General features: G+C 33.9%; 2 protein-coding genes across 34 annotated transcripts; one reads left to right on the top strand and one right to left on the bottom strand.

The window, feature by feature from the left end:
* Window positions 1-219: 219 nt before the first annotated feature.
* Window positions 220-7,371, top strand: LOC110938194 (serrate RNA effector molecule). Of its 32 annotated transcripts, none has more exons than XR_004890960.1 (20): window positions 220-673; window positions 1,024-1,051; window positions 1,276-1,350; window positions 1,554-1,622; window positions 2,100-2,143; window positions 2,340-2,400; window positions 2,554-2,628; window positions 3,058-3,142; window positions 3,254-3,686; window positions 3,776-3,893; window positions 3,972-4,045; window positions 4,356-4,411; window positions 4,522-4,605; window positions 4,731-4,818; window positions 5,122-5,199; window positions 5,340-5,797; window positions 5,878-6,022; window positions 6,119-6,238; window positions 6,310-6,381; window positions 6,847-7,371. XR_004890960.1 is itself a non-coding variant. In XM_035988839.1 (6 exons), exons 1-5 carry the CDS (start codon window positions 927-929, stop codon window positions 2,598-2,600), a joined length of 363 nt encoding a protein of 120 aa, XP_035844732.1. In that variant the 5' UTR covers window positions 220-926; the 3' UTR covers window positions 2,601-2,628; window positions 3,058-3,142. The 32 variants fall into 32 exon arrangements, 7 of the variants coding, with proteins under 7 accessions (XP_035844732.1, XP_035844731.1, XP_035844734.1 ...); XR_004890951.1 differs by having other exon boundaries at window positions 1,445-1,622; XR_004890946.1 differs by having other exon boundaries at window positions 975-1,051; window positions 1,445-1,622.
* A 3,151-nt stretch (window positions 7,372-10,522) lies between these two features.
* On the bottom strand, window positions 10,523-25,635 carry LOC110938193 (kinesin-like protein KIN-7D, mitochondrial). 2 transcript variants are annotated; one of them, XM_035988834.1, is made up of 26 exons: window positions 25,322-25,595; window positions 24,907-25,246; window positions 24,635-24,732; window positions 24,456-24,545; window positions 24,274-24,326; window positions 23,644-23,709; window positions 23,367-23,420; window positions 23,136-23,195; window positions 22,663-22,741; window positions 22,503-22,570; window positions 22,265-22,321; window positions 22,058-22,162; window positions 21,065-21,169; window positions 20,829-20,936; window positions 20,615-20,746; window positions 19,752-19,931; window positions 18,517-18,693; window positions 16,675-16,812; window positions 16,437-16,556; window positions 16,237-16,287; window positions 15,628-15,675; window positions 15,276-15,407; window positions 13,837-14,514; window positions 12,246-12,375; window positions 12,019-12,135; window positions 10,523-10,793 (listed from the first exon to the last, which is right to left on the bottom strand). In XM_035988834.1, exons 2-25 carry the CDS (start codon window positions 25,050-25,052, stop codon window positions 12,050-12,052), a joined length of 2,961 nt encoding a protein of 986 aa, XP_035844727.1. In that variant the 5' UTR covers window positions 25,053-25,246; window positions 25,322-25,595; the 3' UTR covers window positions 10,523-10,793; window positions 12,019-12,049. The 2 variants fall into 2 exon arrangements, with proteins under 2 accessions (XP_035844727.1, XP_022036349.1); XM_022180657.2 differs by having other exon boundaries at window positions 24,907-25,635.
* Between the last annotated feature and the right edge of the window lie 1,777 nt (window positions 25,636-27,412).

The raw sequence follows: 27,412 nt of genomic DNA, 5'->3' as shown, positions 1-27,412 counted from the left end.
GTTTAATCTAATATATTAATAGGATTAATCTATATATATAATATATGAACAAAGTGTGGGACACGTGTCGCGTTGTGGTGTAACCATTTTAGGTTTTTGGCGGGAAAATAAGGAAAAAGAGTTATTTTTTTACGGATCCCGTGTGTTTGATCCATACCCGGTGTTTTGACCCGGGGTATATAAACTATCTAAAAAACCTAAATTACTCATTCGCCACATTTCACACTTACAGAACCCTAAATCTCTCATTCTTTTCCTTCACGCTTCCTGATTTCCCTTTCTTCTTCATCTTCAAGGCTATGAAGTTCAATCGATTCAACGTGTTATTAACCCGTTTTGTTATATTTGATTTTTGGTGGAAGACGGTAGAGGTTCTCGGATGTCACAGTTGCCCATCCGGTGGCGGTGCTTTGATAGAGGAAGATGGTGACGGTGGTTGTGGCCTGAAGAGGAACTATGACGGCGACATGGGTCCATTTAGGGTTTTCTCCAACAGTGGTCTTGTGATGGTTGTGGTTCAAGGCACAGGGCGGCGGCTAGGGTTCCACCACCACATAAATCTGACACTTCTCTCTCATTGTTATTGTTTGCTCTTATTTCAAATCTTTATGATTTATACACGCTAATCGTCTTCAAGTTGTTCACAATTCCGTATGCAAGTTTTCCAATCCAGGTATGTTTTAATTAAAAATTTGCTTTATCTGCTTGAGTTTTTGAATAAAGCAGTTTCGAATGAACAATTATATGATGCATATTGCATACTCAACATTGCTTATCAGTTATCACTTACAGATAATTAAATAAGCAGTTAGAATTAGCAAACCTAAACACACCCTTCATTTACCTCTATACAGAATCTTCCATTTCTCTTTTATCATTTAAGGAGTTGTTAATTTGAACATGTTCACCGACAAGTTAATATCAGAATGTTTTATTTATTTATTTTTTTTGTTAAGTTTTTATTTTGTGTGAAGTCTTATAAGCATCTATCTGCTTTTGTAAATTGGGAATCGGCTCGCGGAGGTTACAATGATCAGGTCAATACCCTCAGGTCAGTGTTTTGTCAAGTTATTGTGGATGTGATTCTTCTTATGTTGGCTTTCACAATGGTTTTATTATTATGGTATTTGAAAAAGATGATCTGTCGTTTTCACAATGGTTTTATTATTATGGTATTTGAAAAAGATGATCTGTCGTCTCGCCTGTTGACTAGACCCAAATGAGAGCATTGTTACTATTTTCATGTGATTTTGATCCATCATTATGACATTTCAGAGAAGGGTTGATGTCTTATAAGCAATTTATTCAGGAGCTTGAAGATGGTGTTCTGCCATCAGAAGCTGAACGAAGGTATATATCAAGGGTTTTACTTGTACTAATAGTTTGTCATACCTTTTTTCTTATTCTTTACATTTTCGAGTATTGATGTTCTTTTGCGTCACAGGTATCAAGAATACAAGTCACAATATATATCAACTCAGAATTGGATGGCACTATTGGTAATTGCTCGCAAGATTCTTATTATTTTTATTCTTCAACCTTTTCTTTACTAGGAGAAATGAGGCGGCTCGAAAGCTGGCTAAGGAGTTTTTGCATGACTTGCAAAATGGGTCATTAGACTTGTAAGAGACCTTGCCATGATATCACCTATCGTCTCTTGTATTCTAATTAGGCCTGTAAATGAACCGAATTTCAACCGAACACTGACACAAACACGAACATATAACCGAACACATTTTTTTTTGTTTATGTTCGTTTATTAAGAAAATGGGCATGTTCCTGTTTTTAGGGTAGTGAATCGGTTCCTTCTTTTATGTTTGATCGGTTCTCGGGTCGGGTAATGGTTGGGTAGGGTCGGGTTTTTCCTTTTGCTCACCCCTATTTGGTGTGATGTCAACTTCCAAGCTATCCAACTGTGTGTGTCATTATTTATTAGATAAAAATACTTATATATATTTTATTATATTTATTTATTTAATTTTTATTATTATTATTATTGTTGTTGTTAATAGGTAGCAGAGTATAAATACGGTTATAGGTTCACCTTAGGTATTTGGTGTGAAACTTTATATTAAGTTATATATACTATTTGATTATAGGAGACAAAAGCTATCAAGAGCAGAGAAATTCTTTAGATGACCAAGTGAGTTATCATAAGTGTTTTTACTCTGATAGTAATAATTTAATACTTGTCCAAATTGGTAATAATTTTAATAATATTAACTATTAGTCGCTAGCCGACAACGGTAGAATCTATATCTATACTTTAATTTTGGGGATTTTATTTCGCCTGATCTCATGTGGTTTGTTTCCTTTCACAAACACTTAATCTGTAGCAGATGTTTCTCATCAAAGCGAATATTCAAAACCCTAAATCGTTAACAATCGAAGTGGATTCAGGTATGTTTAGTCTTATTTACATAAATTTTTGCTGCTTTAAATCTTACATTACTATTATTCTACCTACCACTGTTACTTTATATGTATTGTGCATCAGAAGCCCTAATACCAACAATCGTTTAGCATACTGATCATTGATATGCAACTGTGCAGGTTCAAATTTTACACACAATACAGGGACTGAGTCAAGTGAACCGTGAGTAAGAGTATCGAGTTGCCTATTTTCAGGTATGATTTTAATCGACAAAGACAACTATGGAAGATTGGTTCACCACTTACCACATTAATACTCATTTAGTTTTTCTTCAAGAATCTTGGAAATTTAAGATTTAAATAGAATTTAGCAAAGATAGTACATTTTTTAAAGAAACTTGAAATGGCAGATTTTGATACGGAATTTAGCAAGACCCGATTGGTTAGTAAGCTTTAATATGATTTATTTCATTGATTATTGATTATATTACTATATATATAGTTAAAAATTGAAGAATTTGAAGGAGAAATTAGCAAAGATAGTAACTTTTTTTCAAGAAACTTTGAATGGAAGCTTTTTTGAATGAAAATTAACAGGTTGCAGGTGGTTAATGATCTGGTCATATTCATATCCACTTATTTCATTTTACTTCGGGTTTAATTTTTTTATGTTTTTTGAAAAAGGTGTTCCATGTTTGTGAAAGTAGGAGCACATTCAGCATACTTATGACTGAGCTAAGTACTGTTTCTTCATGTTCTTGAAACAAAGGTATGGGACTCCACGCGGGGGGGGGGGATTAGCAAATGGGTCACGCTTCTTGAACTTTATAAAGCAGGTTTGGAATAGTAATCTGAGATACTTTCATATGATTTTTCACAGACAAAAACCTCCAAAAGGGTTTTGATGGGAAAAAAGGAGGTCGGGTACATTCGATGTAGAGGTCAAAACGCCGACCATCCAACACGTTTTGTCTATTATTTTAGTTTTGTAAATCTTAAATGTATTTAGTTTGATTATTAATAAAAATTTTCATTGAATACACCAGTTTAAGACGTAGGCGTTTGGATACCCGTTTGGGGATTTTTAACCCATTTAACCTGTTTGCTCATTTGACCTGTTTTGATGGGGATTTTATTAATTTTTTACTAAAATTGGTGGTGGTCAACCAAGGGCAATGAGGGTTTGTTTTGATAAAGAATGTAGGCAAAGTTCCTTAACATAATCTTTGGTTACTATTATAGGTGATGGTTGTAACGACACATGAAGGGGTGCTAGAAGAATTTCATGGAGCAAAATTGGTTGGCTCACGAAGGTTAATTGCTTTCACTCATTCAATTGATTAAATTATGATTATACATATATATTATCATACTAACGGTTTCTTGAATCTTCTTTGTGCAGCTTTTCGTTCCCATGGTACCAACAAGTGCCACTTTCTCTTGCCCTAAGCCCTAGGATCATCAACGAAGTTAAACAATTCAAACCGGACATCATCCATGCATCGTCTCCTGGTATCATGGTACGTATGTATGTTGTATGTTATGTGTGTGCGTGTAGATATCTCATAGTTACTGACATTTTTAAATTTTAATATTAGGTTTTTGGAGCGCTTACGATTGCAAAAATGCTGTCGGTCCACATCGTGATGTCCTATCATACACATGTGCCTGTGTAAGTGAAACATTTGAGCCAACTCATGGATATGTTATATGAATATATGCGCAAACTGCACTGAAGAGAACGAACTTTAGGCTTTCTCTGATATTTTTTTTTTAATTTTTCAATGAATATGACGTTGGTTGCTAAAATCAGTAATCAAGTGCTCATCTAATTCTGTTTTCACCTAATTTAAAGTTGATTTCTAAAATCTGGAAAAAGTTCAAAGTTTAATTCTATTTCGTGCAGTTGCCGATTAATATACATATTTACATAATGTACACAAACACACATTTTTAATGCTACAAGTTTTTGTTGAATACAGATACATACCAAGATACACGTATAGCTGATTGGTCCAGCCAATGTGGTTAGTTATAAGTATGCAATGATTCTTCCTTTTTTGCTCTTATTTTTTTTTATAATTCAAGATCTTATTGTTTCGGAATTTTGATATAAGAAGGTTGTTTTTCTTTCTTTTTTTTTGTCAGAGTTTCTTCACCAAGCTGCTGATCTTACATTGGTACCATCAGCTGCTATTGCAAAGGATCTTCAACAATACAAAGTTGCAGCATGTAATTATATATATGTGGATGAACTTAACTTTTTAATGCCTTGCACCAAATAAACGGTCAAAAAAAGGATTTTTAATTGGTTATTTTATTAATGAAATAACACGTTTTTTATTTTGTTTTTTCAGCTAACACAATTCGTCTGTGGAATAAGGATGTGGATTCGGATAGCTTTCATCCGAAGTTTCACTCTCATGAAATGCGAATTAGACTATCGTACGCTTCTTCTTTGACTAACTAAAATTATGGTTTTCATTAAAAACTAGAGGTGGTAACTTTGACCCATTAACGTGGGCTAGGTTCGAACTGTGATGGGTCAAATAAAAAAAGAGCTAAAAGGGGAACGGGTCAAATAGTTTGAACATGTGATGTCAAGCGGGTTGAAAATCATTCAAAGTCTATATTAAATCAATCTATAATTTTACTTTTTTACAAAATGACCAAAAAATGGTTTATCTGAAACAAAATCACCAAATACTATGGTTGGAACATTGTTCATTTCTGTTTGAATGATTTCAGAAATGGTGAACCTGATCGACCATTGATCGTACATGTTGGGCGTATTGGAGTCAAGAAAAATTTGGATTTACTTAAAAGGTAGCTTCTACTTTATTTATTCCCTTCATTCCATGAAATTACTATTCCAAAGTTTATTCTATTGGTATGATTACTTATGTGTATACATACATATCCGTACCGTCGTATTCTCATTCCTTTTTGGGCTTTTCGAATCTTAGCGTCGGACAACAATTACTAACACGGCACGTAAATAAATAGGTATTGTGTCGGCTAACCCGTTTTATTAAACAGCTGAACTATATGGGTTAATCTGAACATGACCCGTTAATAAGGTTTGGGACACATGGCATGTTGTGGTGCAACCATTTTAGGTTTGGGACACATGGCATGTTGTGGTGCACTTACCGGAATGGATCTTGTGATTATACCTGCTGGTGTTCCAAGAAAGCCCGGAATGACACGTGATGATCTTTTCAAGATTAATGCGGGAATTGTTAAAACTTTATGTGAAGGAATTGGAATGTGTTGCCCTAATGCAATCGTCAACTTAATTAGCAATCCTGTGAATTCTACGGTTCCAATCGCTGCAGAAGTTTTCAAGAAAGCTGGTACTTATGATCCCAAACGCTTGGTTGGTGTCACTATGCTTGATGTTGTTAGAGCCAACACTTTTGTGGTATTCAATCACAATTTTCCATTTTTAACATCTTTTTTTGTTTCACCGTGCTTGAGTTTTAATCATGTTTTATTTTTTAGGCTGAAGTTTTGGGACTTGATCCATGAGAAGTTAGTGTCCCGGTGGTTGGAGGAAGTTTGTGATGTGAGTGAAGTGGCTGGGAGAAATCTGATGTCCACAACCTCAACTACCACAAACTTGATGGGCTTACAGATTTTTGTATCAGTGAGTATTATATATTAGATAGTTAGATCCATTCTTTCATTGTTGCTTATTCGACACATTTAAATACATGCTAACTTTTTTGCTTCTGCAACGCAGTGGTTGACGCCGATGCACTTCTAGAAAAAGATTTAGTAACTTTAGATGAGGCATTGCAGATTGCAAATAATGTTGTGTTGATGTCATTAAACGCAGTCTCCATTTTGACTTCTATAAGTGGTCAGCATACTTCGTATTTAAAGACGCATCATTTCTTTTTGTTCTAACTCTTTTGTTTCTATCACTCTCAGGAGTCCAACAGAAAATTTCTGGATATACCGCATGGGAGTATGAAAGAACTTGGAGTCAAAGACCTAAAAAAGGTATTGATTTCGACTGATAAACAAAAACATGTAAAATTTTACGCCTTTTTGTAACATCCAGGTTAATTACATAAAAAAAAAAGTTAATTTTTATTGAACGGGTCAAATGGGTAATAAGTGACCATCAAAATGGGTAATTTTTATTGCATGGGCCAAATGGGTAAGTTCTATTAAACGTCTCAAACGGGTCAAGTGACCTGCAAACTGATTGCTCGAAACAGGTTCTGGTTGGATTAGCCTAGCGTCGATCACCTTTTCCAAAGTTTTAACAATAATTAGCGTGTCAAGTAGATTAAAGGAAATGACCTTATTGTATTTAGGAATATTTATTTGGTCAAAACAGCTTCGGGTCTGGTTAGGCTGGCCCCAATCACCTTTTGGTTTCCAAAGTTTTAAAAAATAACAGTTTCCGACGCTTAAAGGTCTGCAAAAAAGGAATGTGCATTATGGTTTGATATTATGCAGGTTTTGTAGTGAGATGGAGGAAGATGTGGATCACCTGCTCGTGTCATGCTACATCGTCTTAGGGGTTAGATAGAAGGTAAGTCTTTGGTGCAGCATCCCTTATTTTTCAGGTACAAAGGTGAGGGAGCTGTTCAAATTTTATTAAGCAGAAGGCATATTGGAAAATAAAAGAAAGTTGGTGCAATGATTCTTATTGTGTCATCTTGTGAGATTTGAAAAGCACGAAACGAATTGATGTTCTCAGGCAAGCGGGTATCAGTTGATCGGATATTCGCGTAAACTCAGGCGATGTCGTTCATGTGACTGAAACATCGGGCGAACCGACCAGGGTTAGAGTGGGCGAAGTGGCTAAAGTTTGATGTTTTGGGTTGATCTGTAATTGGAGTATGGGGTGAGTTATGTACTGGGTATGGGTTTAATGGGTACTAGCGACTTACTGGTACATGCCTTTGTAACGTATATAAATTTGGTGTGGAATAAAATCATTGTTTGCCATCCAAAATAAAAGTAGTTTCTTTTCTTTAATTTTTTTGTTGCTTTGAAAAAGTAGTTCTGATGTTGTGTATAAAGGTTCAAAGTTTGGGCCTATTTAGTGCGTCATCCTAAGGTATTTAGGTCTTTTTTTAATCACTAACACTAATATATTATAACAAATGATTAGATTACAAGTAACACTACAAAGATATATTTCCAAAATAGCTTCCTCAAGATCAGTATGTAGTTTCATATTATTTTAAATATGATGTTTATATATATATATTTTTCATATTTGTTGTTAATTAGTAATTACGTTGTCATATTACCAAGTAAGGATGGGATTGGGATCGTACCGTATCGGTACCGGTACTAAAAATACTGATTCCGAGTGAGTATGGAGTATCCGTTCGTTGCTGGTACTGTATAGGTGTCGGTTTTGTAAAACTTTACCACTTTGATATCGGTTTTTGTGTTTTCACTATTTTTACCTAATTTTCTTTATCGTCCGATAAGAACTATATTATTAAGCTTTACACGAAAACTATGAATACACATGTAGACAAACTTAGGATACTGATGAAACGGAACAAATAAATTATTGTCAGAAGGGAAAGAAGATACTAACGACTTTCAATATGTTGTTTTTGTACCTTTTATTATCAAAAACTAAATTTTCCTAACCCGGGATGTTCCCGGGTGATAGCCTAGTTTAATATATAAATAAATTAAATAAGAGAATGTCATATGACATTAGATGGAAATAAATGAAATGAAAGAATGCCACATGGTATTAGATATATTTCTTTATTAGTATTAGATTAGATTAGATTTATCATTTCCTTTTGATTTTTCTCTAAATTAACCAACAAAAAAACCCGGTTGTAAACCGCCAATAACGATCTCCTCTCTTTGCGAACTGAAATTTCAAAACCGGGTAGGAACTACTGTTTTCAAAGTTGATCTATGTTAAAAACATTTAACAAAATATGAAAATAACTAGTGTAATAGACAAAAACATTTGAAAAATAAAGACAAAAAATAGTTATGTCAATCCTTAAATAAAAATAACTTAAATACTTTGAAGTATTAGTCATAAACTTTAAAATTAATGTATACATACATAAATGTGTGTATGTATATGTATTTATACATGAAACATGAATACAAAAGTTGGCATGGGAAAGCATGGGCTTGTGCGAAGATCAAAGAGGTTTAAAGGTACTTTTAGATATGTACCATTTTTGAAGTTATTTATTTATTTATCATTTTATCTTGTTTAGATAGATCTTATTTTAAAGATACCTTTTCTAATTGTATGAACACCTTTTCTTAGAGCATGAACAACAATGGGTCTGTTGCACAAGTTTGGCAGAGCGGAGTAAGCGGAACGCCCCAAACCAGACTTCCCTTGTTGGAGGAGTTTGACCATGGTGGTCCGGTTTGCTTGAGTGGATTAGGTTGGTTCGAAATGATGGGGACCACCCACTCACAAACTTATTTTTTTAGTGTAAAAAGTGGGGTATGATTTAGAGGTTTGGAGTGATTTATTTTTGGAGAAAAAAATGTGGGTTTGGAGTGGTGGTGGTTTGGAATGATGTAGCATGCTGACTTGGCAGTCTGTTGGATGGATTTTGACCACTGTTGTGGGTGCTATGCTTATCGTTTGTCTTTGTTACAGTTGTGTCATCTTTGCATATATGTTTGTAGAAATAAGTTCCACTTGACTTGTTGGCAGATACCAAAAATGTGTTCAGTTTTTTTTATCTTTACATATATAGGTTGGATTAATTCAGTCTAAATAGTCAAAAAAACGTCGTTATCATTTCTCCAACATAACAACTAACCAAATCATAACACCTTATTTTACACAACCATGCCAACCACATTTTTTTCGCAACAATTCTCACCACAATTCTTTTCTCAACCTAATGCTCCTACTATGGTTGCATCCGGTTGACTGGATTTCTCTCAAGAAGCTATGTCTTCATTCAAGCCGTTTGGCGTTTGGTACATATAGGATTCCATGTTGATGGTCCTCGAATGATAACGTGGAACTTCCAATTTGTGAGGCCTTGATGATGTAGATCATGTGTGATATGTTGCAAAACACATGCATTTATCCTATGTAATTTGTACATTTTTAGATAGTTTTAATATCGTTTTTAATAGTTTTAGTTTGTATTTTATTAGCTTGTGTTTGCGTAGGTCCTGGTGCGTAAAAGAAGCAAAAACAAGCATAAACGGTGAAGAAACGAGCAATCGGGAACAAACAATGAAGTCCAAGGGTGAAAAATGAAAATTCTAATGATATTAAAGGTTGGCGTGTCGCGATAGAGGATGACCTAAGAAATACGACACACAAGAGCCAAGAGGTGGTAATTGGTAAAGTTTGACTTGGACCCGGATTAGTTGACCGATTATTTTGTCCATGTCTGCTACTTTCGCAACACCCGATAGGATTAAGGGGCCATAGTCGCAACACGCCAAGGACCTATTCAACAGCAATCATGATACGTTTGTTATTTAAACCTGTGTTTCGGCCTTTGACTGCACTTTCCAACCCTAGCGCCTAGACGACTCTTAGACGAATATTGGAGTTGGGGGTATAAACGAGCCGAGTTACTCGCGAGCTACTCGAGCTCGGCTCGTAAAAAAACTCGAACGAGCCGAGCTTAAACGAGCTCGAGCCCCAGCCCAATAACAAGATCGTTTAGCGAATGAGCCCAAACCGAGCTTCGTTGATCGAGCTCGAGCCGGCTCGTGTGCTTAAACAAACCTAGTGTTTTTATATTTTTTATTAATATACTTATACAATAATAACAATTAATATTTATAAGATTATGAAAAAAGTAACTAAATTATATATAAAATATAAATTATAATTAATAGAAATTAACTAATAAATGCTAGCGAGTCGAGCTTGAGCCGAGCTTTCATAAGTTAAACGAGCTTAAGCCAGGTTGAGATCGGAAACGAATGAAGACCTACTATCTCCTTATGTTTTATGTTTTTTTTTTATTTTCCAGATAAAATCTCCCACGTTTAGTTTGCGGGGAATATTACACATAGAATTGTAGTATACGGACTAGATATGTAATATGGTGTTCTATATAAATGCCCAACTTATGTAAACCCTAATTACACAATTAGAATATAATACAATTCTGATTACAAGTTTAACTAAATACAACACGACACATTTTCGTTGGATAAAAAAGTCAATGGCCACATAAGCTTTATTATGGTCAACAGAGCCATTTTAGTAATTTTCCCTTTATACATCGGAATAGAATCAAACAAGGCCCTCTCTCTATTATAGTTTTTTAAGGTTTCTAATTTTACAACCCATTTACTAGAAAATGGTACTATACCTTTTCAATAGTTGTAGTATACAGTTTTACCAATTAAAGAATGACACCCACTATGTGACACAAAATATAACCAGCAGGTGAATGATGGACGGACGATTCCTGCAACCCATACAACACACATTATTAATATGCACATCTCTACTAATAAAAGTATCAAAATCAAATATTAATCTAGGTTGGGTCATATTATACATAAACAATACGAGCTACTAACGAGCTACTCCAAATCGATTCCCTATTTTCCCTAAATAGTAATAATAGGATATAAAGTATAGGATTAGGTTCAAGAGTGAACACTAGTAGGGCTGTAAACGAACCGAACGAACACGAACAAGGCCTTATTCGTGTTCGTTCGTTAAGGAAATAAATGTGTTCACGAACGGTTCATGAACACTTACCGAACGAGATTTTATGTTCGTGTTCGTTCATTAAGTAAATGAGTGTGTTCGCGAACGGTTCACGAACACAAATAAATTTGGCGAATGTGACGAAGGATAAAGGTGGATGGCCCACAAAGTAGCACTAGAGCTTGAATTCCTTATTGTGGAACGGATGTCGATCGTATTCGTCGATGTAAATAATAAGAAATGAAAGGGAAATGGTGCATAAACAAGGTTAAATAGGGTTTTTTTAGTTTAATTTTTAGGGTAATAAAATAAATATAAGTTAGTTATATAAAAAAGTATAGATAAAATATATGAAAATACAAAAATCTTTCATTAAAAGACAAACATGCGAACATAAACGAACGCAAATGAACGAATGTTCACGAACACCTTACCGAACGTTCACGAACACAACTGAACGAACATAAACGAACTTCCCACCGAACGGTTCACGAACTGTTCGCTGAACGTTTGGTTCGTTTACAACCCTAAACACTAGTGTATTTGCGAACTGAGTGAACTAATCCTAGCCATACACGTATGTAAATCAACCGCGAGGATTTGATGATGAAATACACTAGTGTATTTTACAATTTGATGATGAAATCCTAGCCATACACGTGTAAATCAACGGCCAGGAGTTGTTCACTCAGTTCGCAGATATAATAGTATTCACTCTAGAACCCCACCCATAATAAAGTATAATATATAAAAAAAATATATAACTACACATGAAATAATCAACTAACAAATATATGAACTAGTCATCGGCTCTTAAATACACTAAGGCCTTAACAGACAAATGTACATACTTCAAATTTTGTGCTTATTATTTGTAAACATTTTGGGACGGTAACATTTTGGGAGTGGTAAAATTACGAAGAAAGTCCCCCAGAACAATGGTCAAATATATCAGAAACATGAAGTTTGATGTATACCTTCATTTATGTAGGAGGTGATTTGCATACATCATGAGGTGAAAGCAAAAATTCTATCATCAATCTTTGTCCGGCAAATTGGACACTCGGAACAGGCAACAGAACAAGATTTACACACTGCAAAACATGTAAGATATCACCGTAAGATTAAGACTATTGTGTTCAACTTTATAAACTGTAAGAAAATCAATGTTGAAATAACAATGGGATAATTTGAAGTGGCTTACAACTAAAATGGCGGCAAGGAAGAAGCATTGTTGTAGTAGGTGATTCAAAACATACTTTACATACATGAGAGTTTGCATCAATATGCGCATTGTAATTGAGTTCTTTCTCCTTCATTTCTTGCATCCGAGCCTGAAGACCACAAAGATTAAATAATAATAATAATAATAATAATAATAATAATAATAATAATAATAATAATAATAATAATAATAATAATAATAATAATAATAATAATAATAAATATGAAACTTATTCTAAATTATTACATGTCCCTTAACATTAAGAGGCTTATCGAAGAAGTCTCCAAACTTTTTTTAACAAATATGGCCGTTTTTGGCATGAACAAATCCCTAAATGTAGTAAAACTCAAAATAGGTTTTTTTTGCATGATAGTCCCTAAAACTCCAAGGACTTAATTGCAAACTAAGCAAAAGTCTATAGTGTTTTTCAAGACCTGCCCGCTTTAGGCAAAACACTTACCATTTCTTAATGCCACATAATTACCTCTTTTAACCATTTAATGTGATCAAATTGCGTACCTTGGTAATAAAAATGTAAGTATATGGTATTAAATGGTTAAAAAAAGGTTTCCCATTAATCTAGAAAACTAAAAGTTAAGTTGGCAATTTCAATCCACTTTAGAGCTGGTAGATATAGGTCACCAAAAAACTTAGTAAAGGCCTAAAAGGGGAACGAGTCAAATAGGTCGAACATGTCAAACGAGTAAAAGTCACCAAAAGTCTGATTTTAATGCATACAATCTCCTAAACTTTTGAGTAAAATACAAGGATGGTCCCTGTGGTTTACCAAAATTTTAGATTTGGTCCCTAGCTTTTCAAAAGTACACGCATGGTCCTTGTGGTTTGCATATTGTAATGCATTAGTCCCGAGCTTTTTTTCCAAAAAGCACATGGATGGTCCTTGTGGTTTGCAATTTGTAACACATTTAGTCCCTATCTCAGGGACCTGCTGAAGCCGTTATATTTATTCGCTAGGGACTAAATGTGTCATAAAGTGCAAACCACAGGGACCATCCGTGTACTTATGGAAAGCTTGGGACCAAATCCAAAATTTTGGTAAACCACGGTGACCATTCGTGTACTTTACTCTAAACTTTTATTCAAATATTTAGAAATAGTAAGAGTTAATTACTGTTTACGTCCCTGTGGTTTGTCAAAAATCACTATTTCAGTCCATTAGTTTAAAAATTGCGATTTCAGTCCCTGTGGTTTCACTTTCGTAACCATTTCAGTCCCTGTGGTTTCACTTTCGTAACCGTTTCAATCCATTTATTCTATTAGTACAGGGACTGAAATGGTTACGAGGTGGACTGAAATGGTTACGAAAGTGAAACCACAGGGACTGAAATCGCAATTTTTAAACAAATGGATTGAAATAGTGATTATTGACAAACCACAGGGACGAAAACAGTAATTAACTCAAATAGTAATACTTCTTTTTGAAAAATTTGTAATCATAATTACCAAATTAAATAATTATATAAAATTAAACTCACAAATAAACAAATAAAACTATTTGCAGAACAATATTTCCACAAGATAAGAAGATGTCACAAAATAATCAAATTACCTTCAAACGAGCAACAAGGGGCTCTTCCTTTGGCACATCCAAAACTTGACTTTCTTTAGCATCATCATGAGTTACTTCTTGAACATCCAAAACATCGCTTTCTTTAACAACCGGATTATTTACATCACCATCATCTGATCTTAGTTCATTCACATTTTCATTTTCTTCACCGCGTCCTTCTTCACCGTTGATATTCGATTCTTTAACCTCTTTCTTCAACTGAGCAACAAAAACCCACATGTTAGCCAAATCATTTTCCAAAACCGCTTCTTTTCTCTTTGACTCTTCAGCTTTTTTCCTGTATTCATTTTCTAGACGTTCTTTCTCAGCCAATGCAGCCTCAAGGCTTGCTTCCCGTTGCTTCCTTGCCTGCAAATCCCTTTTCAAATCTTCTAAGTCAAACTCGTCATTGACCCGACCCGGTATCATCCGTCCGTTTCGACCTGTTTTTGGACGGTTACTGCCACGAGCAGCTGCCAATTCTTTTTCGAGTTTTGCATTTTGAAGTGAGAGTTTGGTGACTTCATTGGCTAAATTTTTTAGTTCAACAGCGGCAGCAGATGCTAACTCTTTTGCGTAAGATGCTTCTTCAGATAGTTTCTGATTCTGTACCGATAATCCACTGTTTTCTTCTAGAATCTGGACATTCTCCAGCTTTAATTTCTCGTACTTTACTTCCTGCTCAAAGAAAAAAAAAAACAATAAAAATCAGAATCCGAACATTTAAAGCGTTTTTTAGTGAAACCACCAACTATGTTTACAAAGAAAAAAATACCTGACTCCGACCTGTTAAACCACCAACTATGTTTACAAAGGAAAAAATATTATTGAAAAAAAAAATATTTTCTAAAATCGTATTTGACACATTAACTACTATGAAAACCTATGTAGCACGGATACGGGTACGGGACTGGGGTACGGGGATGATACGGGTATGGGGAACGGCAAAATTCAAAAATACAAGATACGGGTACGGCAAAAAAAAATATTAAAAATAAAATTATATTAAACAAAGTCCAAAAAATAAAAATATATTAAACAAAGTCCAAAAATATATTAAACTCTAAAAACACTACTTAAACCATAGGTAATTAATTATCGTTAATCAAAACGTTTTCAAATTCCGGTTCATCTAGCGAAAGATCCTACTGTTGATAGTGATACTTGATAATTCGATAAATGATAATTCGATCCTACTGTTGATACTTGATAATACAATGTACGTGAATGTTGGAAGTTAAAAGGCCGAGCATATGTAATTTAAAAAGGCCGTCCATTCGTATTTTGGAAGTTAAAAGGGTTAAAAATTGAAAACTTTTAGACAGAAAAGTTTTAGATCAATCCAAGTTGTAGCAAAATTACCCGTTTTGACCGGTTATCCAACCCACCTAAATCATTTTTATACCAAATAGTAAAACTTTTTTGAACTTAACAATTACCTGAATTTGAATTTTCTTTTTCAGTTCATCAATGTATTCTTCAGATCCATGAAGGGTTTTCTCACTCTGGGCTACAGACAGCTGTTGTTCAAGCAATGTTATTCTCTCTTGCAGCTCCTTATTTTTGGAACACTGGGATATTTTTAGAAAAATGTTAAAATAAGGAAAGACATGTCAACAGTGTAGCATTGAGGTGTTAAAATAATAAGGTGGTGTTTATTTCATCCAACTACAACAGTTTAGTGATGCGTAACATAATTTTAGAACCATCTTTAGCAATGATTCAAACAAAATGTAATGAAAAGAACACAAATTAAAAAGCACATGTGGCTTTAACCACATTCATATATACCTTGTTTTGTAATTGTTCCTGGAGAATGCGATTGTCTGCTGTCTTGAGCTGAAAATGTGAAGAATTTTATGAGAATCATAAGTTAAAATGCTAAACAGTAAATACCAATTTGATGATAGCGTAATGTAGAGAGTCCCATATACCCCATATTGTCATACTACAATTAAAACCTATGCAGTTAATATCACCGATATATCAAGGATATATCGGTTATCGGTCCCCTGGTGAGATATTGGTGCAAAATATCGGTTAGAATATCGGTACCGATATTATCAGCGATATTGACCGATATATCACCGATTTTCCTGGTACCTTTCTTCTTAGTTCTACCATTTGTCTTTCTTCTTGTTGTTGCTATTAGTGTTTTAAGTCTTAATTGTTAGTGTTTTAAGTCTTAATCCTACTTGCTACAATTCTAGTGTTTTGCATGTTGCAAAAGACTGTAAGTGTTAAATTGCTATATATATAGATTCAGCATGATATTAAAATTACCGATATCCCATCGCGATAACCGATATCTCAAATATCGGTCCTTGACCGATATCCTATTTTTTACCGCACTAACTGCATAGATTAAAACAAAACATAAAATAATTTAAGCATGCAGACCTCAAGCTCAAACCCCTTTTCGTCACATTGTGTCATCAATCTCATCATTGTCTGAAAAAAAAAAAAAAAAAAAAAAAAAAAAAAAAACCAGAAATTCATGTTAATGAACTTGCAAATTATAACATAAAAAAAACACAGGCTTGTAAATACCACAGACAAATGAAATGAGAAATTATACAAAAATTTACAAAAGAAACTACATGTTGCATATCCGCCAACGACGTATTAGAAATTGAAGCTTCATTGCTTTCGATAATCTGTTTTTCCAATACCCTCATTTGCCTTCTTTTTTCTTCAATTTCTTTTTCCAAGTTTTCTATCTGTCAAACATATATATATATATATCAGAATTCAGAATCATTTGCAGAATCTTAAACAATTATTTTTGATAACTTGAATGTAAAGTATGTAAATTTCAGATGAAGAAACAATTAATACTTGTGCTTTTGAGCTCTCGGGATCATTTGCAGACTGCTCTACTAAACGTTTCATTGTACTTGAACTGAATGCAATCTCTCCTGCAAGCATTTTAACTTGCTCCACTAGAAGGTCCATCTGATCTATCGAGATTACACCCTATAATTAAACAAAAGATTATTCATAACAAAGTTAATTTTAAAGTCTACGGACACTAGAAAATGAAATACTTGCAGTAAATCTGTAAATATGAAACAGAAAATCCTTTTATAAGTTTGGTGTAACAGTTTCATCACACCAAGCTATTAAAAGTTTGTTTTTAACCCTTTTCAACAATGTTTTATTTATATTATATCCATGTTATATATGGTCTAATTTATAAAAACTAGCAATAAGATCCGCGCGCGTTGCAGCGCGGGCACATCGCAAACATCGAATGGATTAGTCCAAGCATTATGTGATGTGTTAACTATATGAAAACGTGCATTTCGACATATCATAGAAAACATAACAGGTATAACAGAAAAACTGACATGTATAATCGAAAAAGATTAATTAGAACTTTTGGAAATAAAGGGAAAAAAACCACAATTTGACTCCACTCGGTTCGAAACAAAATTGGCGAAACATTCATATAATAAGCAAGGAAGCATATTATATTTGACCTCACTCATTTCCCAAAAAAAAGCTTACGTTGAAACATACACCAACTCGAATACCAAAACGTACATATAAGTATGGACGTAAAAATGTTTTTTAAACAAAAGCATAGTATATTTGATCTGACTTATTTCCAGGAAAAAGTTTATGTCGAATAGAGAAAACCAAATTCATACCGACACGTACATAAAAATATACATGTAAAAATAGTTTTTTTAAGTAAAGGAAGTATAGGGGTAAAGTTGAAACACATTATTTTTAGTAAAAAAATTAATACGTTAAAGACGTGTGTAAAATCGTGCCAAGTAGCCCAATGCCACACCACCAACATAGAAGAGCTCGTAAAATAAAATAAATAAAAAGAGTAAAAATAACTTTGAACAAAAAATAGACGTAAAATCATTGAATCATGCACACCCGTTGTGGTATGTTAATGCGAAGAAATTACCGAAACATAAAACGTAGAAAGAAAAAAGTAAGTCAATTTAGGACCCGCACATTAGAACGAACTTGTCAAACGAAGAATAATAGACGTGTTGCAACGAACCTGTCAAATAGGAAAAACAGACAAAAAACATTGAACCATACACACACGTTGCGTCGTGTTGACTCGCCAAATTTTGAACAAAACGTAGAACAAAAAATTTGCAAAAGATGAAAAGTATAGAGGACTAAAGTTGAAAATAAAAAAGTGTTGAGGTTAAATTGTAAAACATGAAAGTGTTTGGGTTAAAAGTAAATGATAAAAAAAGTTAAAATGAAAAGATAAAAATTTTAGATGAAAAATGAAAATGAAAAAGAAAAGAAGAAATTTTTTGAAACTCACCCTATGCACATGGTACAACTAATGATGCAAGAAAAAGTTGCTTATTTATAGTAGTATAATATAATATAATATAATATAATGTTAAATAGCCAACATCGAAAACAAATATTATCTTATGAAAAAAAAACGTTACACTGAATATGAAACTTATCTTTTTACCATGCTTTTTCTATAATTGCTATTGATCATTTCTGACAAAAAGTATTTTCTTAAACATCTAAGTAACTATAAACATATTAATGTACTTTTGTAATTAATTACTTTGGTTTTAATAAAAACAACTAATTTATTTTTCTTTTACAATAATACTAATTTTCATATAGTATGTATTAGATTCTATAAATAATCATGCGTAAAATAAGGGGCTTGAAACATACTGTAGGCAGCTTTGCACCAGCAGCAGAACCATTAATAAGGTCACCCGCTTGAGTTGATTCTGTGATGGTGCTACCAGCTGCTGATATATTGCTGGAATCTCTTCTGTGTTTGTGCTCATAAGATATTTCTGATGGGCAATCGTTTTGATTCTCGCTTTGCGGTACCAGAGAACCATTCTGAAATATATACAAATAAATTTAGTCATCAAATTCATGTCACATACACATAGTTGGCTACAGAGACCGCGATAGCGCGCTATGTAGCGAAGCGACCAAGTGTCGCTATTTGGGTCATAGCGACCAATAGCGTGAATAGCGACAGTTATTTTTTTTTTTTTTTTTTGATGTAAATAGCAATAAGATATAGCTATAAAATAGCTGGATTATAGGTTTTTGTTAAATATACATGTAAAATAGCGTATATACCAAGGTATTTTGATATAATATACATATAAAAATTTTCAAAATTCTTTTTCTAGCGTATCGCTAATATAAAATAGCGGTCGCTATTTGTCGCTATTCGCAATGTAGCATATAGGTCCCTTGTCGCTATTTGTCGCTATTTGTCGCTAATTGCTATTAACAACTATGCACATACATCAAATTGCAATCAAACCGGAGTTAAAAAATCCGAACAGAGATATTACTCTAGAGGTGACAATTTCTATCCATTAAACTATAGATCAGTAGATTTGGCTTATACGATCCCAGATGAACCCCAAAACATGATGCAGAAAATCCAGAACAGAAACATTAATCTAGAGGTGACAATTGATGGTTCTGCTTTAATGTAAATAGCGGGCAAATAGCGGGATTTTAGGGTTTTTTTCCTGCTTTAATGTAATTAGCAGGATTTTATAGGTATAAAATAACAGGATTTTAGGTTTTTGGTTAAACATACATATAAAACAATGTATAAAACAGCTTATTTGGATATCATAGACATATAAAGTACTTCTAAAATTTTCTCCTAGTGTGTCGGTAACCATAATATTGCGCCCGCTATTTCATCGCTATCACTACGTAACGTACAGGTAGCTTGTTATCAATAACTATGACAGATGGAACAAATTTAAGACGTTTGCGTAACTCACAGAGACAGAAAATAAAGTTAATGACCTAAAAATGAAGCAATTCATGTTAAATACCGAATGTTACACCAGCAAGACATGTACACAGATATTAATATTCTAAAAAGGAATAGATAGCGACAAAGGTGAACCTATGTAACTTACATCGTCCTCATTTGCAGATAAACTCCGTTGATGAGCAGATACATCTGTCAATCCAGGAATTGTATTTTTCGAAGAAACAAGTATTAGCTTTGTGAGCCTTTGAATTCTACTCATTAGAGCTGCCTTAGCTTCTTCCTCTTCCTCCAACCGTGATTGCATTTTTACTTGTCCTTCTTCTAACTATTAAATAAATACCAATTAGTAAATATAAAAACATATATACGTAGAAGTGAAAAACCAGCTTGCTCATTGAGTGTAAAATTTAATTAGACCTATAACATGGCAGAATTTTGTCAAGTGACAAAAAGGCCCCAGTTTTTTTACTCATACATTTTGATATATCAATATAAGAGTGTTTTCTGTTTATCAAAAAGGGGCATTCGTCATCTGTCATTTTTGGCTAAAATTGGTATAAATAAAGCCAGATACATACTTGGGTGGCATGTTAGGTCTGATTAAAATTAAAAAAAAAAAAAAAAAAACATTATCCCTTTGAAATTTAAAAAAAAAAAACATAACTACAGAAAAATGTATTACACCTAGTTATAATTTCACCAGATTACAACTCTAGGCCCCCAAAGTATGTATACAGTTTTATAGAATGTTGTAAAATGAAAAAAAAAAAAAATCATCCTGGCTTTTTTTACATTGCTTCATGCTTTGTGATAGATTAATACAAGGATTTCTTTTGTATTTTATAAAAATTTATAAGGGTGTTTTCATCGTCCATCATGTTTTTGGCAAGAATTGGACACATACTTAGGCGAACTGTACTAACTTTCAACATATGTGTGGCCTATAAAAAAATACAGTTGAATACAGAGGTAAGCCACCACAAACATTATCCAAAAATAAAGTAACACCTTTTGTTTTAAGCTCATTATCTCCTCAGGATTAACACCTATAAGCATCCCCCTTCTAAGCTGATCAAGCTCTTGTTTAAGAACTGATATTTCTCGTTGGTACTTCTTAATTAGAGACTTCTCATCAATAATCTGTGTTTCAAAATTTGTCAACTTAGTTTTGCATTTTCAAACTTGTGAAAAAAAAATGTATAATACTATTTTCATAGCAGACCTTATTCCGAGAAGCATAGGTTTCAATACGCTTTGCCCTGCTTGCAAATTTTAATGTATTGTGTGTCTCCTCCATATTACTAGAAGCTGGAGTTATGGTACAGATAAGCTGGTAAGCAAAGAAAAAAAAATGATGAATTAAAAAGAGAAAAGAGAGATGGTTGTCAGATAGCCCTTTTAAGCGTTTATTCAACTAAATATTTGTTGTGTATAACTTTCTGATTTATTTATACTTACTGAAACATGTCCATGGCCACTCAATGAAGATTGTAGTAGTCGAGTAAGCTTGGAATCTCTATACGGAACATGAGATGCCTTCCCCTCACTAAGCTTTCCAATTACCTGTAATCCAGGTGACATAAATTTCCATTAAAAAATTTATATAACTAGATATAATTATCAAATACAGAAGTAGAAATAACAGAGCAATGATCAAATATAAGATAATACGACATTAGGAAATAATTACAAGTATCTATGCTCATTTACAACTAAATAAGCAGGCAAGACAACCTTGTTATAAATGCGCGCATCAGGAGCGCATAATACGCGATGCGCTGATGAGATCGCATCAGGTGATGCGATGCGATTACATGATGCGCTCTAAATTCTAAATCACATAATGCGCTCCTATTGTGCTCGCATGATGGCGCATTTTTTTCTAGAAATCGACTGCTATAGAGCAAAATTGTACAATGTGCTTAATAAGCTTGTACAATGAGCTGATAAAGTTGTTAAGTGAGTTCCTAAATAGATTACTCGTACCTTTGGCATAGACTACTTGTACACATAAGAGTTCAAGGCTTATTTTGGTTATATTGAACTTCTTTGTGTAAGATGGTAAAACTGATTGATTTATTGTTCAACAGATGATTACAATATATAAAGAGGTACGAAACCCTAGATACCTAAAGTGGGCCCGTGGACTCACACTAATAAACCTTAATAATAATATAGTCCAATACTTTGATGGTGCTAGAGCTATTTTTTTGTATTTTTTATTTTAATCTCTAAACTTTTGGGTTTAAAGTTAACAACAAATAATATTTTATCTATAAATTAACTTTTAAGTGACAAATGCATCGCATACGTGATGCACGCGCATCACACATTGCGCATCGGCTTTTGGGATCACAATGCATCCGAGCGCATCGCGCATTTTAAAACCAAGAATACAACATATGATATGAGTAAAACTTAATGATCAGTAAGAATTCGATAATAACTTACAGTTCCAAGGGTTAGAAGGCTTTTGTTTATGTAAGATCCTTCCTTCCTCCTTAGTCCAGTTGTTTCAGTTTTTGAGCTCTCTGATCCGGCAAGATCAATTAGATTCTAGAACAAATATGAAAAGGATATAAATACATCATGTAATAAAGAAAAAGAAAAAGAAACACTAACACCATGTAAAGAATACTAAGAAAAAACTGTACATACAAGTTGAGAAAAGACCACTCCATCATACTCGTCACCATGAGCGCTGCTTTCAATCATCTGTCCATTCAAATTTATATTCGAGAATTTCGTAAATGATTGTCACAATGACTATCAACAGAGCAAGAATTTAAATTGCCAATATTGGAACTAAAACTATTATCAGGCATTTGTAATCAACATACATGTTAGCACGAGGCTACCCTGAGATGAAGTAACAAGCTAGATAATGAATACATACCAGAGTAAATATAGTGTGACTACGGCTACTAAGCAGATTAAAATTATTTGAACCAACATGGCGGTGCTCTGCAACAATAATAGCCAAAAGAAGTTGGAGATTATATGAGTATGAACATGTGCATGCACAAACATGAGAGCACAGTTTAATTCAGCAGTACCTTCACCAGCAGCAATGAAAGAAAGGGCATGTCCAGGGGACAAGACAACCTCTTCCTTTATACCCTCAACATATGTACCCTAATAATGAATAATGAACAAGTAACATGATCAGATATACAGTTATACAGACACACATAAACACACATATATACAAAGCTAACCCCGTGTAACAAGAGGAAAAACATTTAAAACAATTCAACTTCAAGAACCAGTGGACCACATTGTGTTTTTTTTCTATAAAGATACAAGCCCCAACAATTATGTAAGATGGTAAGTCGTTAGTCTCAGAATCCCATTTGATGTACTCGTGAGCAGTGTTATTAAAAGCATTAACTAAACATTGCTAAATGAAGAAACATTTAACAACAATTCTAAACATTGCCACCAACTCACCGAGTTCAAAATAGACAACAAAAAACAAATGAAGAAACATTTAACAACAGGAAATCAGATGTATGGTTACTGCAGAAACCTGTGCATCTTCTCGAATCCTCAGATTTTGTCCAGTTGGATCGAGCAAATCATTGATCACCTGTTACGTGTAGCATAGGATACTAAGTTTATACAAGTAAGGATCATAATAAATAGTGTGCGACTAAATAAAGAATCTGATATTGATGCAAATACTTGCAGTGAAGTGAAATATAATGTGTATTGGCATATGGATTAGTACAAAAGCAGCCATCTGAGTAGCGTCACTAACCTCGTTGTAGATCTCTAAATATGACACACGCAACAAGAACTCCCTTCCTGGAGTCTGCAATGTGATTATAAAATGTTCATTACGCATAAACCATGCTCCTCAAACGTCAAAACAAACCATGTGTGGCACAGCTCCACACGGATATTAGATACACTCATACAGACACTTGTGTGCATGCATATAAGAGACGATAAAGGACATGCTCACAGGCAAGAGTCACTATCCCGTCGTAATACTGAATCCAGTGATGTAATATCAAAGTATGTAAAACACTTACATCCTGTATAATGCTAAAAACATCCTTTATGGCCAATGGTATTATTCCAGGAGAAAGGTGATCACCCTGAAAAAGATAACTGAGAGTTGTAAGCAAAATACACATACAGATAACAAAGGGGTGACTAAAGGCATAACCATATGTAACCTTTAAAAGGTTCTAACTTCTAAGTATTGCATCATACTCCTACCATCCCAAATTAAATCAGCATTTTCCTATGTTAGTTTCTAACCAAACGAGTAATATGTGGTCCGATGAAATCAACCAAACAACTAGAAATCTAGCTTATCAGGAAACTGTATGACCAGCTATACAAATAAAGCAATCAACAGTTCCAAATGGGGCTTACAAAATGCAACTAAAGTAACATAACAGTTAGCTTCATGCCTTCATTAGATATAAAAAGCATAAAACGCACTGGATTAGTTTGCTAGTGTCTAGATACTGATATTAGCAGCAACAACATAATTCTGGTATGTTAATAGCTGTTCACATCACTAATGAAGTCTTCCAAAATCCAAATAACTAATAAAACTCCAATAGTTGCCCTTCTAAGATGAAATTACACAATATATAACTTTGAAAATCATTAAACATCAATAACATAACACGGAGAGAAACTTCTCTTACATGCATTGTATGTGTCTTCCCGCTGCTTGTAACACCATAAGCAAAGACAGTACCTACATTAGCAGTCTTGCATTAGCTCAATCAACTTGTATTTCATTCAATCCATCATGAATCAAAACAGTAAACAAACTATCACGTCACAGTGCAATTTAACTGTTTAATTTAATCTGCTTTTACCGCACCGTTTACTCCTTCCATAGCAGTCTTCACAACCGGTCGAGCAGCTACTTCATACACCTCTTGAGTAACAGCAGACGGTCCAAAAACTCTATCTGTAGCATCATCACATAACAATCAACAGTTACACAAAACATTCAGCTTAAACATTCTTGCATCTTCATAATAAAGCCAGATTTTATACCAAACGCATAGGAAGTCACAGGATTATACTCGTTGCGCACGAGCTTGTCTCCATCCGGATACCACGCAATCTCGTCTCCTTTCTGATACTCTCGTTCACTACAATGTCAACAATTCACACAAAATGTCACCTAATACGATCTCAAAACCCTAGGCAGTTACTATCAACAATTCAGACAAAATGTCACCTAATTTCATCTCAAAACCCTAGGCAGCTCAAAATCAGCAATACGTACAGATCCATAACAAATTCAACAACAAAACTCAAATTACCTCAAAGGCCTAAACCTAACCGTCACAGAAATACTATCTCCGGCTCCCGATCTCGGTACACTATCAACCGGTTCTCCAACAAGTTCATCTGATAACGGAAAACCTACCGGCGAGCGGCCGCCGTAACCACCTCCTTTGGAATACATCGAGTCAGACCGAGGTGTGGATCTAGAACCGTTACCGTTACCGGAAGCACCGTAGAACGACGTCGTAGCGGAAGAAGAAGAGCAGGATTTCGGAACGATCTGCTTGAACGATGAGGTAGATGAAGATGAGGAAAACGGACTCGACGGTTTCCGGTGGTGTAATGGCGGACTGTTTCTTCCTCTGGATGAAGAAGCTGCCATTTATCGATCAAATTCAATGATTATTTAAGTATATTATAAGCAATCGGAACTTTTCAAAAGTGAGATACCGGAATTTGTGTGTGTGTGTGTGTTGTCAGAGGTTCACATGGTGATTTGTTAAAGTGGAGAAGATTGTTTGATTATTGTTTGAGTGAGTGAGTGAGTTAGAAGGAATTGTAGAGAGAGAAACAATGTGCGTGAGTATGAGTATCTATACGTATAGAGAGAGAGAGAGAGTGAGTGTGTGTTTGTGTGCGTGTTTCTTCTTGGTTAAGTTGCAGAGAGTAGAGAGAGAGCAAGAGATCCCTAAAATAAATCGGAGGGAGGTGAGGAGAACGATGAATTGATTTCTTTTTTTATTGTTTTTTCAAAATTTGATAATGAGAATCTTAATGTCATTTACCATATTAAAAAAATGCTATATAATATTTTCTTTTAACAGCGAACTAAATTACTGGATAAGCATTCTACGATACTCTACCCAAGTCACCAGTTCCGGGGAAAACTCACTCGAAGGCTCACTGTGGTAAAAAACCCAGTTCGGCTCGGTTTTGAACTGACGACCTCCAGAGATGTCTAGTTCTACAGTTTATTGTCACCATCAATGTCCTTTAAAGTGATGTTAGTGGGGGTTGAATTTAAAACCTCAAGGAGAGAAACCAAATGACTAATTACTAGACCAACTTATTAGGACTGTTATATAATATTTTTAATCAGCAAAAATTAGTTACGATACGAATATGATACAGATATTAGACAACATTCAACAGCATAACCTCTTATAGTTATGCTCAATAGCTAAAATACAAAATGTGATTGATTGTTATATATTATGATACTTTTAGTTGAAAGTTGTTAAACGAATATATCTTGAAAGTTGTTAAGCAATTTTAAAACCATGTTACAACACTTTTGGGTATTATATGATACATCATCATCATACTCAGTAAATCTCACTAATAGCAAAGTTAACGTAGGGTCTGAGGAGGGTAAGATATAGACAGTGTTACGGAATATAAATGTTACTTCCAGTGAGACCTCCGGCTCGATAGGTATTATTTGATTGAATTCGGTTATACGTTTTTAATATAAAGATCTTTCAACTGTTAATAATTAAAAAATGTAACTGTAAGGTTATTTGCTATGGTTGTAAGCGTTCGTAGATCGACTCAAAACTGAACTTAATGTTTATGGATTTCGAATTTAGTTTGAAATCGAGAGTATCGTAACTAAGAACACATAATTTGACAACTCGAAATCAATACTAAAAACAAGTTTATAATTCAACCATTAAATCCATTTTCTATTATTATTGTAAGGTTTTTAAGGGTGTAGCTTGTGCCCCTTTATGTTGACTTCATAACTACAATGTTTCCTCTAAAATGAAATCAAAATCATTTTTGAAGTTTAACCACTAAATTCATTCTCAAGTTTTCTCTGTTTACCTAACAATCAAACTTAAATTACATATTCACTATCGGTTTGTTTTGATTTTCTGGATTTGACTTGAATACTAAACGTACCGGTATGTCACATAAACGATTAGTCTGAATGTTAGCACGTCGGAATAATTTTATTGTTATTAACAAAACTAGTCAAAAACCTCTATGTAATTTACATTTGACTTAAATATCATTTTAGTCACTGTGGTTTGGACCATTTTGACAATTTAGTCTAAAGGATTCATTTTTCGTTTGTGAGTTCAAAAAATGTTTCAGCGTTGCATTTTTTTTAGTCCACTGAATTACCTTAATCTATTTTTTCTAGTTAACGTGAACGGCAATTCGGTTATTTTATATGTAATTCTGTTAACTAGAAGGGCAATTCGGCCAAATAAAACGACCGAATTGCCCTTCTCATTAACAAAAAAATGGATGAAGTTAACCGAATGGACCAAAATGGCAATAGTGAAACATTTTTTAACCCACAAACAAAAATGAAACTTTTGAATTCAACTTGTAAAATAACCCAAATCACATAGAATAAAATAGCATTTAAGTCATTACATTTTTATACCAAATAAAATATAGAATGACGTGATGTGGGTGGTTCACCAAGTCACCAACAAACATTTGACCTACCATTATTAAATGAGACAATCCAACCAAAAGGTGCGTATCCATGCGTAAACAAAGACAAATGCATGTCAATATTTACAG

This window comes from Helianthus annuus, chromosome 4 (genome assembly GCF_002127325.2).
Source record: "Helianthus annuus cultivar XRQ/B chromosome 4, HanXRQr2.0-SUNRISE, whole genome shotgun sequence".
Classification (NCBI taxonomy): Eukaryota; Viridiplantae; Streptophyta; class Magnoliopsida; order Asterales; family Asteraceae; genus Helianthus; species Helianthus annuus.
This window is presented reverse-complemented; position numbering and strand designations above follow the sequence as displayed.